The sequence below is a fragment of the Myotis lucifugus genome, unplaced genomic scaffold, assembly GCF_000147115.1.
Source record: "Myotis lucifugus unplaced genomic scaffold, Myoluc2.0 scaffold_63, whole genome shotgun sequence".
Lineage (NCBI taxonomy): Eukaryota > Metazoa > Chordata > Mammalia > Chiroptera > Vespertilionidae > Myotis > Myotis lucifugus.
The window spans coordinates 1,913,545-1,928,558 of record NW_005871111.1 but is presented as its reverse complement, the minus strand read 5'-3'; the positions used below and the strand labels follow the sequence as shown (position 1 = coordinate 1,928,558).

The 15,014-nt window shown below is 35.5% G+C and overlaps 1 protein-coding gene across 4 annotated transcripts in view; it reads right to left on the bottom strand.

The window, feature by feature from the left end:
• Positions 1-2,364: 2,364 nt before the first annotated feature.
• ATG4C (autophagy related 4C cysteine peptidase) overlaps positions 2,365-15,014 on the bottom strand; it is an 82,334-nt gene continuing 69,684 nt past the window's right edge. For 3 of the 4 annotated variants that reach the window (XM_023754668.1, XM_006089766.3, XM_006089767.3), the window contains exons 10-11: positions 14,116-14,235; positions 2,476-3,573 (exon numbers count right to left, since the gene is read on the bottom strand). In XM_023754668.1, coding sequence (XP_023610436.1) covers positions 3,406-3,573; positions 14,116-14,235 — 288 coding nt within the window. In that variant the 3' untranslated portion in view covers positions 2,476-3,405. Of the gene's footprint in view, positions 3,574-14,115; positions 14,236-15,014 lie in introns of all 4 variants that reach the window. The other variant, XM_006089768.3, reaches the window with a different exon arrangement.

The window sequence follows — 15,014 nt, the reverse complement described above, 5'->3', positions numbered from 1 at the left end:
TAAGCTACAAAGGTGATCTCTGATAACCATGAAGATGAAACTTATTCTAGGAGCAAAGTAATTAGCAGATAAAAGGAAAAAACCTAGATTAGTATGGTTTGACCAGAAATACAGTGCTTTCTGGCATTGAAAAATAGAAAGTAAATACAGATCTCTAAAAAAGCAGACAGAGATTTCTGACCTAAAATTGGATAGATTAAAGTCATTTTTGTTTCTTTAGTTCTAAAAACAAGAAAGAATTAACATATGTACTTTTAGATATGTTTGCCCTTGGACAATGTTAAATCCTAAAGGTTAACAGAACACAAAAGTGACCTAAAATTTTAATCTGCTAAAGTTATATTTTCACTAATACAGATTTAATTTGGATAGTTTAATGTAAAAAAAAAGAAAAAGAAAAAGAAAAAAAATCGATACTTCAGGGAAATTCTTTTGGACATACTCATACTATAAAGGATCTTTTCATGCACTCATTTGGCAAATGGTAAGTCTCAGGATTGCCTGCTGGTGGTTAATACATTGACAAAAGGGGATTCAAAGTATCAAGTCTTAGGAAGAAGAGAGAAAAGAAACCTTCACCATCAAAAGTCACATCAAGCATTTTAAAAATTCATTTCTGAAATGTTAATGGCAAAGTCTAGTATCTTAATATTGATGTCCAAAAGGAGGATCCGCCTATCCTAAGTCTAACAGAACAGCCATCTCTGAAGCTTGTCCTTTTTCACTTTCCTTCATTCTGGCTGAATGAAATCCTTAAACTTTACTGCCTGAGTTTACTGACTGTCAGAATTTGAAATGAAATCTGTGTTCACAACAAAGTCTGAAACCAGAATACACAGAACCTCTACCCTAATAATAATGATGTAATTTTGTTGCTGCCTTTCCAAAAAAAGATGATTACAACTTTTTGTCTGGCCCTTAGCTGAAGCTGAATTAACAGGCAAGATAAATCCATCAGCTTATCTCTCAATTTTCACGAATGTATGCATTCATTCATTCATACATACATATTATTAAATGATTTAAAGAATAACTTCTAATTCTAAACACTTATTCTCATTCGTGGGGATGACTGTATGGTAGGATTTATTTGTATGTCTAGACAATATTCTGAGTATTTTCAATATAATTCAATGGAAAGAAAGTTTCTGCCTCTTCTCACCTCCACTCTGTCTCTGTCCAGGTGTAATTTTATCTCATTCCAATATCCTTCTTAAAAATGATCCCCAAATATGCTGAGGACAGAATCCTATCTAATAAAGACAGAATATGCTAATTGACCCTCATGCCATTGCAAAGATGCGGCGCCCACAGCCAATAAGGAGGGAATATGCTAATTGACTGCCCTACACTCAAAGATGGTGGCACCCACAGCCAATAAGGAGGGAATATGCTAATTGACTGCACGCCCTCAAAGGTTCAGTGCCCACAGCCACAAGATGGCGGCACCCAGTCCCTCACACCACGGGGCGGCAGGCAGGCACGTGGCAAGGCTGGGCCCCGCCCCAGGTGGGACCTAGCTGCTCCGCACGCCTTCCTCCAGAGTCCCCCAGCCCCCTCAGTCCCCCAGCCGCCCAGGACCGGCATGAGGTGCAGGCAAGCCTCAGATGGTGGCTGCCCTGCTGCTCAGGGCTGCCCGAGGCTCAGGTAACCAGGGCTGGCCGAGGCTTGTGCTGCCGGCAGTGGCAGCAGCAAAGGTATGATGGGGCGTCACCTTTCCCTGATCGCTGGGTCGCCTCCCACCCCTGAGGGCTCCCGGACTGTGAGAGGGGGTAGGCTGGGCTGAGGGACTCCCCCTCCAGTGCATGAATTTTCATGCACCGGGCCTCTAATGTTATATAATTCACAGCTTTTACAGAGTTCTTGTAAGAGAACACTTACAATTAGCTCTGATTCACTGGAAGGTATGGGTGCTCTTATTCGATGTGCTTGTAGACTCCTGTGAATTCTGCAGGCATGTAGGAACAACAAATTGCAATAATTTAGATGGGAGGACTGCAACGAATAAAATCAAGCATACAACTGGCTTCTTGTTCCTGTGCTGCTTTGACCTTCTAGGAAAATTAGTACTGGACTTCATGTGTCCAAATGTTATCTAGGGAAAAGAAAAATTTTAGATTTTAAGCTATTTATTTCAATTCAATAAACTATCCTCACTGGGAAATGCCAAACCTGATTTCTCTCATCAGGCATACGAAAGCAATCTGCCCACCCTCTGTTTCCATTTTGCATGCAACTCCAAACCTAACAAATAGGCTTTCTGATGGGAGAAATCAATGACTTTGAATGATGCACAATTTCCACAGATAAGTCACCTTTCCACAATGAAACATAGAAGCTCCATAAAATAAGTTAATATTTTGCTTTCAGAGCAACAATATTATTTGCCTTATTGTGAAGAGAATTCATTAGTAGAGACAATGATTTTTCAAATGAAAGGATTAAAAGAATCCCATTAAAACCAAAACAAAGGCATTTTATGTTATCACATCTTTATTAAAGTAGTTATTTATAATCCTGGCTCAATAATAACTCTTGTACTTTTATATCACAAATTGGCCTTTAAATAACACATAACACACTTAAGGCAGATTTACTAAACACCACTACACTGATTTATACAAATAACAAAAATCACATAGAGGAGCATCTGTTGATATCTTTCTTGGTACTTATCTTTAGATTTCAAAACTACATAGTAAATAGAGTTCCCCATAAAATTTAATTTTTGAGGTAAGAAACAAATACTATTTCTATCTTAAAATTGCCTTTATCTGATCTGACTAGGTGCCATTATTGTGAGTAACATAACCTTTAAGTTTGTGGGAAAAACCAATACTTTATATTTACTCCTCAAAGAAAGCTCAACAGCAAGAAAAACGAGAAGCCATTATAAAATCATATTGCTAAATATTACCTAAACTCACAATTCTGCTTATATAATTGTATGCATATAATAACAGCTAACAATTGCTATTTCATGTAGCAATATACATCCAATATGGTTGCATTAATATCAGGAGATGCATTCTCTTGTTCTTCTGGTCATTAGTATAAACTGAAGCTTTTGAAACGATTTGGGAATCCCAATATGGGGCCTATATCATAAAACCTTCAGGAAACTGGTGGCCTCAGGTGGGAGAATTCAAACACTGGAAGGCTTGGAAGTTAAGGTGGCATAATTAGGTCTCAGCAGAATAGTGATGCAACCAGAGTCACTTGTTATTTATTAGAAACCAAGACTCATAAATCATTTCTCTCTCAGAAAAATATCTTTAAAACTTGTATATTTCCAACTGTTCTTTTTTTAAAGAACATATAAAATTAAGATATTTGTGAAAATAAACCAGTTTCTTGTATACTTGTTTCTCTTCATTTTCCCCTTCAAAGAGTTCTTCTTATCTTTTAAAGCAAGACAAACTCTTCTGTGCTAAATCTTTTTAATCTTTTATTTTCATCCTCTGAGAAAATGTCTTCCTTATTGGTTGTAGGAGATGTAAAATCATAGTCTCTGGAATGACCATTTACAAAAGTAAATAAGGGATATTTCTCTTTAGAAGAAATTTTCAGCATCTGTAACAGAAAGTACAGAAGAATTATTTATCCAACAGTGCACAGTAGCACCCCATGACAAAATCTGATGTTTTAGCCCCAAATCTCTCATTAGCTTTTCTCATTTATATTTATTCAGTGCCAATGCTTTAATGTTCTGGCTGAAAGACAACTTTATATTGTTTATTTATAGCTAAATAACTGCTTCTCCATTGGGACTTGCCTTCAAAAATGAAGTACCATCTCCCTACCGCCACCAAAGTAAGTCTTCTGGTCACATTAGTTGGAAGGCTCACTCTAAAGGGTTAATATTTATCTCCTTTTAGTAGCAGTAGACAATGACACAAAATGGATTCATGGACTATAGTCAATATTGTGAAAGATTGCTTGATACCAGAAAAAGAAGCATTAACCTAAGTCAGAAGGTTCATTCTAATCTCAGTTCTACAACTTACCTTGATGTGATCTTGAACAAATCACTCTACCTGAGTATCATCTATAAAACAGGTATCCAAGCTCCTTATCTCAGAACATTGTTAAGATGACCAAATTAAAAATAAAAACTTATTTTAAAAAATTAAGTTTGGTCCTTCTAAAGATCACTATATTTGAAAAAATATTTCTGCAAAAATCTAGTCAACATAAAAAATAGTAATCTACATAGTGGTAATCCACACTTTACATATTACCTTCTAGAGTTACACTAGATAATTCTGAAGTGAAAAAAGCAATACCTGGACAACGGCAACTCTATCCATTTGGTATTCGTTGACAAGCCAGCAACACATTCTAAACTATTTTAAATCTTTCTGTTAAACAAGTTCTATTAAAAAAATATAAACAATTTTCATTTAAAAAATAAATTTAAAAGTTTGAATGATGTTTTGATAGAAACCAATTTTTCTATAGGTAACCTGGAACTAGAAGGAAGATTTCAAAAAGTTTATGTGAGTCACAGAGAATGCTGGAAATAATACCAATACTTATACACGGTGGTGCAAAAGTAGGCTTATAGTTGCTCATATGGAAAATAATACAATAATTAGTAAATAATAATAATACAAGAGTAAACTCTGTTTCATGTACTCACAACTGTAAGCCTGCTTTTGCCCCACCTTGTACATCATTTATCATGATCAATTTAATATAATTTGTTCTTAAAGGATAATTTCTGGGATAAAAACCAAATTCTATCAAATGCCAATATTAAATCAAAGGTTAGTCAAATTCTTATATGTTACATTTATAGATTTTCTTTTTTTTTTTTAAATATATTTTATTGATTTTTTACAGAGAGGAAGGGAGAGAGATAGAGAATTAGAAACATAGATGAGAGAGAAACATCGATCAGCTGCCTCCTGCACATCTCCTACTGGGGATGTGCCCGCAACCCAGGTACATGCCCTTGACCGGAATCGAACCTGGGACCTTTCAGTCCGCAGGCCGACGCTCTATCCACTGAGCCAAACCGGTTTCGGCAATTTATAGATTTTCTTGAAACATGGCTAAAATAAATATGTATCCCTGGCATACAGAACAACATTCAATTAAAACTATTTCAATGAGAGAGTTAATATGAAATACATTTTAATAATATAGCCAAAGATACAGGAAACAGCTTTATTATCTAAAAGGCAAATCATAGATTTCTTTTCAGAAGGTCAAATATTTTATCACACTTTCCCTATGTACTAACTTGACAGGTTTCAGAATTACAGAGGAGAAAGCTAAAGGACAGAAGTTAAGCAATTTCTTCCATCATAATGCCAGTAGTTGTAAGAACAGAAATAGACCAGGAGATGACCACTTGTCCCCAGGCTGAAACCTTTCCACTAGTCTCTGCCAGCACACATGTAAAACTACACCCAGGACAGAGCAGTCTATACCTATGTGGTCTGTATTCACCACAGTGGAGTTACACTTAATGTAGGGTTTAATTCTAAAGTCAGCCCATAATAGGAAAATCAAATAGTCAAAATCAATACAGTCAAAATTAACTTCCATACGCCTTCAAATTGTTTAAAAAGGTTGTTATGCATAATTTTGTATATACAGCCCTGTTTAGGACCATGTATAAATGAATAGTACAGTATATAGTAATGTACAGTATATAATAAAGAGTACATGGAAAAATAACATCCTATTACGAGTTTGTGTAGTTGAGTTGAAGTTAAATGTGTATGTGATGTTAACTCCACACTATCTCCTTACTATTCAATCTTAAATCGCTCTAACCCAACTTTTAACCCTCACTGCTCTGAAAATTCTCTTCTAGTTCTCAAATAAAAAGGCCTTTAATTAGTTCCTATTCTCTTGATATTTCTATAGCAATCAACACTTCTGAGCATTTCTTTCCCACCAGAGTTAAGTTAGAGTTTTTCAAAATGCTGACATGCCGAGCTCAAAAGGTTCGCCATCACTGGTCTAGACCATGGATTGATGTATAAATGGGAGACGGTACAGAATAGTGCTTATAAGCACATGCTCTCAAGTTAAATGTCTGAGGTGTGAATCTCAGCACTACCATTTATTAGTTGTGACCTTTCTGAAAGTTACTGAACCTTTGTAAGTGTAAGATTACTCATCTGTAAAATGGAGATACCTACTTACCTCAGAAGGTTTGTGTAGATTAAATGAGAAAATGTATATATTGTGCTTAGTTAGCACAGTTGGTGACATATGGCAAGGATTCAACAAATGTTAGCTTTGGATTGAAGAATTCCAGATTGGGTGTCTGGAATTCAAAGGCTGTATTATAAATTTTGTTCTGTAGTTAGAGAACAACTGGCCACGGGCAAATATTTTTTCTTGTGTTGATATTCATTCTATAATCAAATGATTAGTTTCCTGATACTCACATTTTCATTTGAGATTTTCTGGCCTTAAATAGCAGCATTACTAGGTAGTAAGTTTATCACAGGAGTGTTTTATTTGATAACAACCATAGGGCTGGGAACAAGTAAGAAGGTAAAGAAGAAAAGGAGGTGTGAGATAAGACAAAAACAATCAACATCAGGCCCTTACATTCAGCAGAGCAGAGAAGATACAATCTAAGTTCAGGGGCTGGGAGAGGTATGTGTTGGAAGAATATCTATGAAAGGTGAGCAAGTTCAGCTTGCAGAACTTGGAGAGGAATAATATATAAAGGCACAAAAACAGGGTGAGACACAAAACTGAAAGGGAAAGTGATTGAAAGCCTGCATATAGACTCGATTCCCAGGTCCTTTCTTGTAACAACTATCCCTCTTTAGCCCCCCACCAGCCACCCCACACATAGGAAAATAAAGATTTATTCTTTGGAAAAAACAAATAAAGCCATAAACTCTAGTACACCAGGCACAGTGATGACTACAGAAGCTGAGGAATTTAGTGACAGTCTAAAATACTGAACTGTAGGGCCCTGGCATCCTTCACTTCCTGCTCCTGGAGCACTGTAGGCAACATATATTCTACAGGCAGATGGCAGAACTCTTCTCTGAAAAAAAATAAAACGACTCTAGAGAAAAGATAACCACTTACCAACATATGGGGGAGGGGAGTCACCCAATAAAAAGGCAGGTTTATCACCCAATTACCCTAGGATGAAGGTCACCAGCGAAAAAGCCATGCTCAAACACACAGAACCTCCACTCAGCTTTTTAGTCCCTTACTCAAATATAAACAGACACTGAAGATCACCAGTCATTTGGGGGAAAGCAGCCAGTGGAAAACTGGAAGATTAAAGCAAAAATAAATAAATAAAACAAAACAAAGAGTTTGTAATAGATCATACACAGCAAAAGAAAGACAAGAAAACTTCAAAATTACCCTAATTAATTTTGTTGAGGAGAAAAGAAACCTACATTCATATAATAAAAAAAAGAGAGAGTGTTATGAAAAAGGAATAATAGAAAAATAAAATAACTCCTAGAAATTTAAATATCATAATTGAAATTTAAGAACAATAGAAGAGTTAGAAGATAAAGTAGAGGAAATATCCCAGTATAAAAATGATAAAGTCATGGAAAATAGAAGGAAAAGGAAAATTAGAGGAACAATTCAAAAGGTCCAACAACTGTATAATAAGAGTTCCAGAAAGAAAGAATGAAGAAAACAAAAGAGAAGAAATAATGTGGGTTTGTGTTATTGTTGTTTTTTTCTCAAAAAATTTCCCAGAATGGAAGGAAACAGGGCAATTGATGAAAAAGAATGTAAACCAAGGCACATAATGAAGTGTCAAATACTAGCTACAAGTAACAATAGCTAATACTTTATATCATACCTACTATAAATTATTTGCCTAGTGAATTGTTTAATCATTCACCTTAGTGAACTGTTTAATCTTCATAATGATGCTACAGAGAGAGGTAGCCATTATTATTTTCATTTCATGAGAAAACTAATGCTCAGAGAAGTTAAGCAATGTGGCTAAGGGTACACAGCAATGGAGTGGTAGTGCTGGGAATCAAACACAATAACTTTTAGAGAGAGAAAAAGTTTACTTTAGAGGAAAAGAATTCAGAATGATATCAAACTTCTCAACAGCAACACTGGATGTTAATAGGGAGTAGAGCAATGTCTCCAAAGTTCGTGGATGGGAATTATTTTTAGTCTAGAATTCTCTACCAAATCAAATTATCAATAAATTTATAGATAGAATAAAGATAGTCAGACATGCAAGAATTCAAAACTTTACTGTCTAGGCACCCTTCACTTAGGAAGGTACTAGAATCTATGCTTCAGCAAAACAAGAAAATAAACTAAAGAGAGATTTAGAAGACAGGGGATCCAAGTCAGCAAAGTAGCATTAAGAAGTTCCAAATGAACAACTCTCCATCAGGTCTAGAGAGCAGTTAAGGCTAGAGGGGACAGAAAACAGAGAGGAAATCTCCAGAAAAGGAGAAAAAAATAAATTTTCTTACATTTGTATTTATGAAAAATTTGCTGCTAGATATTTAACAGATATGAGTCAACATTCATAAAATTTTTCAATAGGTACAAAGCAAACTAAGGAAATGAAAAGTGGGGATAGTATTAACTCCAAGAAAATGAAGGCACGAGAAAAAAAGAAATGTAATCATTGCACATCATGTGATTAGCAAACAATATTATGGAAGCATAAAAATCTGAACACTGACTAGTGATTTAACCAAAATCTGTGGAAGGTGTACAGCTGAGAGAAAGAGAAATGGGTTAAGGGATATGAGAAAGCTAAATCCTCAAGTACTATTAACAAGAAACTAATAGGTAATGTCTAAAATGGATTATCCAAAAAATGGCAGAATAAACACATTACTTAGAAATGTAGAGGTGAAAACCTCTTAAATAAACAAATAGCTAGAAGAGTTAAAAATGACTACCTCTGAGGAGGTACTCTGTGGAGTGAGGAATAAGATAGCAAGGGACTCCTATTTTTCAGCATAAGCTTTTTATTATAATTTCACTTTTTTAAAAATACAAGCATTTATTATATTTATAAAGATAATTTTTTTGTCCCAAACAGATATTGAGTTATGTATAAAGTAAATGCACTATTATAAAGTCCTGGCAATTTAAGGAAATTACAATAACAGAAACAGATGAAAATATACTAGATCTGCCATAATTCAATCACTGAACTCCATGGTAATTTATAAATAAGACAAATTTATAACAAAGTCTCTTTAATCCACTCCGTCATTCAACAAGTATTTATTGAACTCCTACAATGTGACAGGCAGCTCTAATCACTGGAGACACAATAATAAACAAAACCAACAAGTATCCCTGCCCTTGTCAAGATTACATTTCAGTGGAGTAGACAGGTGATAAGTTAAATAAGCATAATGTGTTTATATATGATATAGCAGAATATATACGTGTGTGTGCATGCATGCACTTAAATAAACACCCTAAAGAGAAAAATAAAACGGGGGGAGGGGATAATAACAAGTGCAATAAGGGTGGACAGGGAAGGCCTAAGAAAGTGACACTTGAGTAAAGACCTGAAAAAAGAAAAGGAGAGAGAATCAGGGGAATAATTGCAGGAAGAGACTGTAGTTCCAGGAAACAAACAGAATCCTTGAAACAGAAGGCAACCAGGATTTTCCAGGAGGAAATTGTGTGATTGGTCTTGAGTAAGCTAGGGAAAGAGTGCTAAGGGGTGAGGTCAGAGAAATCATGGGGCTAAGAAAGTGACACTTGAGTAAAGACCTGAAAAAAGAAAAGGAGAGAGAATCAGGGGAATAATTGCAGGAAGAGACTGCAGGTCCAGGAAACAAACAGAATCCTTGAAACAGAAAGGCAACCAGGATTTTCCAGGAGGAAATTGTGTGATTGGTCTTGAGTAAGCTAGGGAAAGAGTGCTAAGGGGTGAGGTCAGAGAAATCATGGGGCTGAGTGGGTGATTCCATTTAGATAAGAACTTGGGGTCATTTTAAGTATTCTTATATACATTACTAGAGGCCCAGTGCACGAAAATTTGTGTACTCGGGGTAGGGGAGTATCCCTCAGCCTGGCCTGTGCCCTCTCACAGTCCGGGAGCACTCGGGCGATGTCTGACTGACAGCTTAAGGAAATGAAAAGTGGAGGTGATATTAACCTAAGGCGTCAGTAGGACATCCTTAGCGCTGCCGCGGAGACGGGAGAGGCTCGCTCCCACCACCGCGGCTGCGCTTGCCAGCCGTGAGCCCAGCTCAGGGCTTCTGGCTGAGCGCGCTCCCCCTGTGGGAGCGCACTGATCACCAGGGGGCAGCTCCTGCATTGAGCACTGCCCCCTGGTGGTCAGTGCGCATCATAGCAACCAGTCGTTCTGCCATTCAGTCAATTTGCATATTAGCCTTTTATTATAAAGGATTTGTCATTAGAAAATAAAATCAGCTGAATAACCAACAATGAAAGAAAGTTTAAGTTAAAAGTAGTATACTCTAGTATTATAGAATGTACTACTCACTATTCAGCAGGTTAAATGAATAAGCTAGACCAACATGTATAGAAATAGATAACCTATAGGTCACTATTACACGAAAACGCTAGTTGCAGTGGGGTATATACATTTTTATATAAATACTAGAGGCCTGGTGCACAAAATTCATGCACCCAGGGGGATCACTCAGCCCGGCCTGCGCCCTCTCCCAATCTGGGAGCCCTCGAGGGATGTCTGACTGATGGCTTAGGCCCGTTCCCCACAGGGAGCAGGCCTAAGCCGGCAGGCAGACATCTTTTGCACTGCCACGGAGGCAGGAGAGGCCTCTGCCACTGCCGCTGCACTCGCCAGCCATGAGCCTGGCTTCTGGCTGAGCGGCGCTCCCCCTGTGGGAGCCCATTGACCACCAGGGGGCAGCTCCTATGTTGAGCGTCTCCCCCCTGGTGGGCAGTGCATGTCATAGCAACCAGCCATTCTGCCGTTCGGTCGATTTGCATATTAGCCTTTTATTATATTGGATATCATTAATGAAAAGTTTCATAATATCGCAAATAAGTTATGCTGTTTATGGTTACATAAGGTAAAAGTATATAAAATTTAGGATAGCTGTTACTACTGTGAAGAAAGGCCATGAATAAGATTGGGGATGGATAACACATTCCAATTATACATGCAATTTTTTTTCTTCTTAAGTTCAGTGGTAGCACATGGGTATTATTATGTTATTCTCTGTATCTCTGTATGCTTAAAATTAATAAAATCAACATATTTGCCAAGTACAGACTTGGACATTTGTATACCTTTATTTTTGTTGTGTATCCCATCTCTATTATCATTAAGATTTCTCTTTCCATCATTTCAAACTTAAATAGCCTTCTAAAATCAATAATAAATAGGAAATCACATGTTTGATATTCTGGTTATATTTTTCTAATATGAATATAAATAAATACATAAGTATTAAAATATTTATCCTAGTGTTAAAATATTTGTTCCAGTGCCACCTAAAATAATCAAGTATCACACTTGGGGTTGCACTGTCTTACACCAGTGGCCCTTGGATTTGATGTGCAAGATTATGTGGAAGACTTGTTAGAAATGGAGAAATCTCCCAGGCCACACCCATACAGATTCAGGCAGCCAGAAGACAGCCCTGCCCTATAGGTATCCTTGGCACCTACCAATTAGACTATTTGCCATTCCCATGACAAGCTCTACAATTTCCTTTTCCAATACCTTTCCTCTTGTTATTTTCTCTGCTTGAAACAAATAGCCCTAAAGAAAAATAGTAACACTTTGTGCATTTGGAACACTTTAGTTAGGATTATATTAGGTACACTAGATACGTTAGAGTGGAGTTTCTGTGTCTAACGGTATACATATTTTTAGGTTTGCCAGAATTGTCAAATGTTCTCCTAAGTGATCATACCAAGTAGTCTGTGGGAATTTCCAATGTTTCACATCCTTATCAACCCTTCCTTCTCCCTAAGCCAACAGAAATTAAGCCTGAACTTTCAGGTTCCAAATTAAATATCACCATCACAATAAAGAACTTTGAGTTGAATGAGACATCCCTCTCAATTCAACACCCTTTCTTCCCTATCCATTTATTTCTATTTCTGTATGGATGCTTACAATATTCAATGTAACATATGTCTATTCCCCCTCCTGAACTATAAATGCTACTTTAGGGCAGAAGCCTTATACCTGTTCAAAAGCAGGAATTATGTCGTGGTCATTTTATGCTTTCAATGTAATAGTTACTCAGACACTTGCCGAACTGAACTCTCTAAACATAGAATTAATTTAATAATTTCTATAACATTTTTTAAATCATGTAGTTAAAGCCTTAGAATCTTCATTTATATAGCACTACAAATTCAACATTATAGTTTAGACTCAAAATACATCCTATCTAGAAAAAATAATTTTAGGTTGTTTTTATTTTTAAAGAGAAAAAAAACAGCTTTTTTACTAAAAATGCCAAAATCAATTTTTAGGAAGAAAAGGAAAACTACTTAACTTATAACCTTCCAATCAAAAGTAAATAATCAAATTATTAATTGACGAAGTGAGTTTTTGATACTGCTACAAAAAGCTATTAACGTAAGAATAATACTATTATTAAAGCAAAGTTAAATGACTAGCAAAATTCTCAGTACTTCTGAATATTTCAATGTTTTTTCTTTGCCTCAATATTGTACATTACTTTGATGCATTAAGAGAAATTATTTCTAAGTATTTTTCCAATGTAAAAATCCTAATAACTATCAGTATAAAACCACAAAACCATCCATTTTTAATGAGAAAATATCAACATGAAACCCATTTGTGAATCTTGTTTTTCAACTTAGTAATAATAATTTGGTTTGCTTTATTATTCTAAACTGACTTGTTTTAACCTGGGTAGAAAAAAAATAAGAGAAATGGAACTTTTTAATGGATTATGTTCATTAGTATCAATCTGTATTATAATATCATCTGAATTTGTATATTTTAGCACATATACAATACTTCATAAATATAGAGAATTGTCAAACTAAAATACACAAATATTACAAATTTCAAGTAATAAAAGAGGGGAAAATGTAGAATACATATTTTGTTAAGTTCACTTGGCCTTCCAGGTTGAAAACGGAGAGTAAAAAGGCAACAACTATGAGAAATGAAGAATAAGAAGAGGTTCTCACATATCTCATTTTCTCTCCTCATTCATTTTTCTGTCATGGTTTTGTTAGATTTCCTCTTTTACATGGCAGGTCAAGTAAAGTAAACCTTACTTACATGAAACCTTTTATTTAATGTTTTCATTTTATTTTTACAGGATAAAAATAAAATCTCAACCCACTATGTCTATTTTCCTAAAAAAATTAACTGTAAGTCAAGCAGTAATAAGGTATTACTTTATCTGAACTCAAGTTAAGAATTCCCAAAAGTGATTCTAGTATTACTTACCCATAAACTGATAAGCTATAGCTATTGATAGTAATAAACGGTTATGCTTATTTCCCCAATAAGTAAGCATTTTTATTTCCCCAAGTACTAAATATAGACAATCCATGAGGCTCTATTAATGTTAGCAGTACTGTACTCAAGGACCAGAAAAATGCAGAAGTTTAAAGGTAATGAGAAGGAGTTAAATAAACCTATTGCAAAGATCCTATAAGTCGAATAGATCAGATTAGACAAGCTTATTGGAAGGTAACAACACAGCTCATTTGATAAAGCAGTTCGGAGAAATCCAAAAATACCATTTCTCTTTTTAAAAAAACCAAAGAAGCACTTGGACTAACAAGAAATAATGCACAATTTGGCTTGATCAAATACTTCATTAATTTTTTTCTACCCCCTAAGGTATTGCCCTTTTAAAATCCTCTTCAAATAAAATATAACCTAATTGCTTGCACAGACAACCTAATCCATTTGCAAAGGGATTTTTACTTCAACAGTGCCACCTAGTGGAGCAATCAATACTTTCTGCTGTTCACTAGGTTTCACCAGTATCAAAGGCTAGGAATCCCCAGTTTTATTTTCTAGTTCAATATTCCTAATAACATTAACATTTGAGAGGCAATTTTACAAAAGTGTCATAATTTACAGATTTTTGTCTTTTCACAGACTATCTCAAATAAAAATTAGGTCATTTACAAAAGCTATTATAATATTTTAAATAAAAATACCTTAGTGATTTCTTCAGAAGCTCGTTTGAAGTCCTGAACGTTTCGACAGTAGAATCCTATTGTACAGCTAGGATCCATCTTTCGAAATGACATCTTTTTGGGAGAAGGGCAGTGGAATGTCTGTAATTTTAAAAATTCTTTAGGATTAATTTACTTTTATTTGATGGACTTCGTACATACAAGAATATTACTAATTTAAAATTTGCTATCTGGCTTTTCTCAAAACTTAAATATGCTTCTCAAATGGTGTTTTAGTCTATCCAATGCAAAGAGTCCTTCCTACTCTCCAAAGCTGTAAAATATGAGCCAACACTGTATATTCAATTCACCAAATCTCCACCGTATGTGACATTAGTGCCATTCTGCAAAAGAAAGAAAGTGTGTCAAAGTGGTATGCATTTCTAACAATTGTGAAAGGGAAGAAAAATGTGCCACTGAAAATGATAGAAGCTAATACAAGGTTTAGAATCAAGTTGGCCATTTCTATTGAAGTGCAATTAAACCTGTTTTGTTAGAGTTTTTTAATGTTTATAAACCTTTGAATAAGGATATCAAGACTTTTTCAACAAATACATAGACTCGTGAATGTTCCATAGTGGTGGGCACACAATGCAATATGCACATGCTGTATCCTAGAATTGTACATTTGAAACCTATATGATCTTATTAACCAATGTCACGCCAATAAATTTAATTTTTAAAAATGTTCCACGGTGATATGAAAAGAGGTCAACTTAAGAGTTTTAGCAATTGACACAATTAGTACATAATTGTACATTCTTCCAACCCACTCTTCTACTTGTTTAGTCCCATAAAAAGCACAGGTGAAAACTGTTCAATTATGGCCCTTGCCTGCTTCTTACCAGTCCTCCTGTCCCTTTAATTCACTTTTCTGAGTG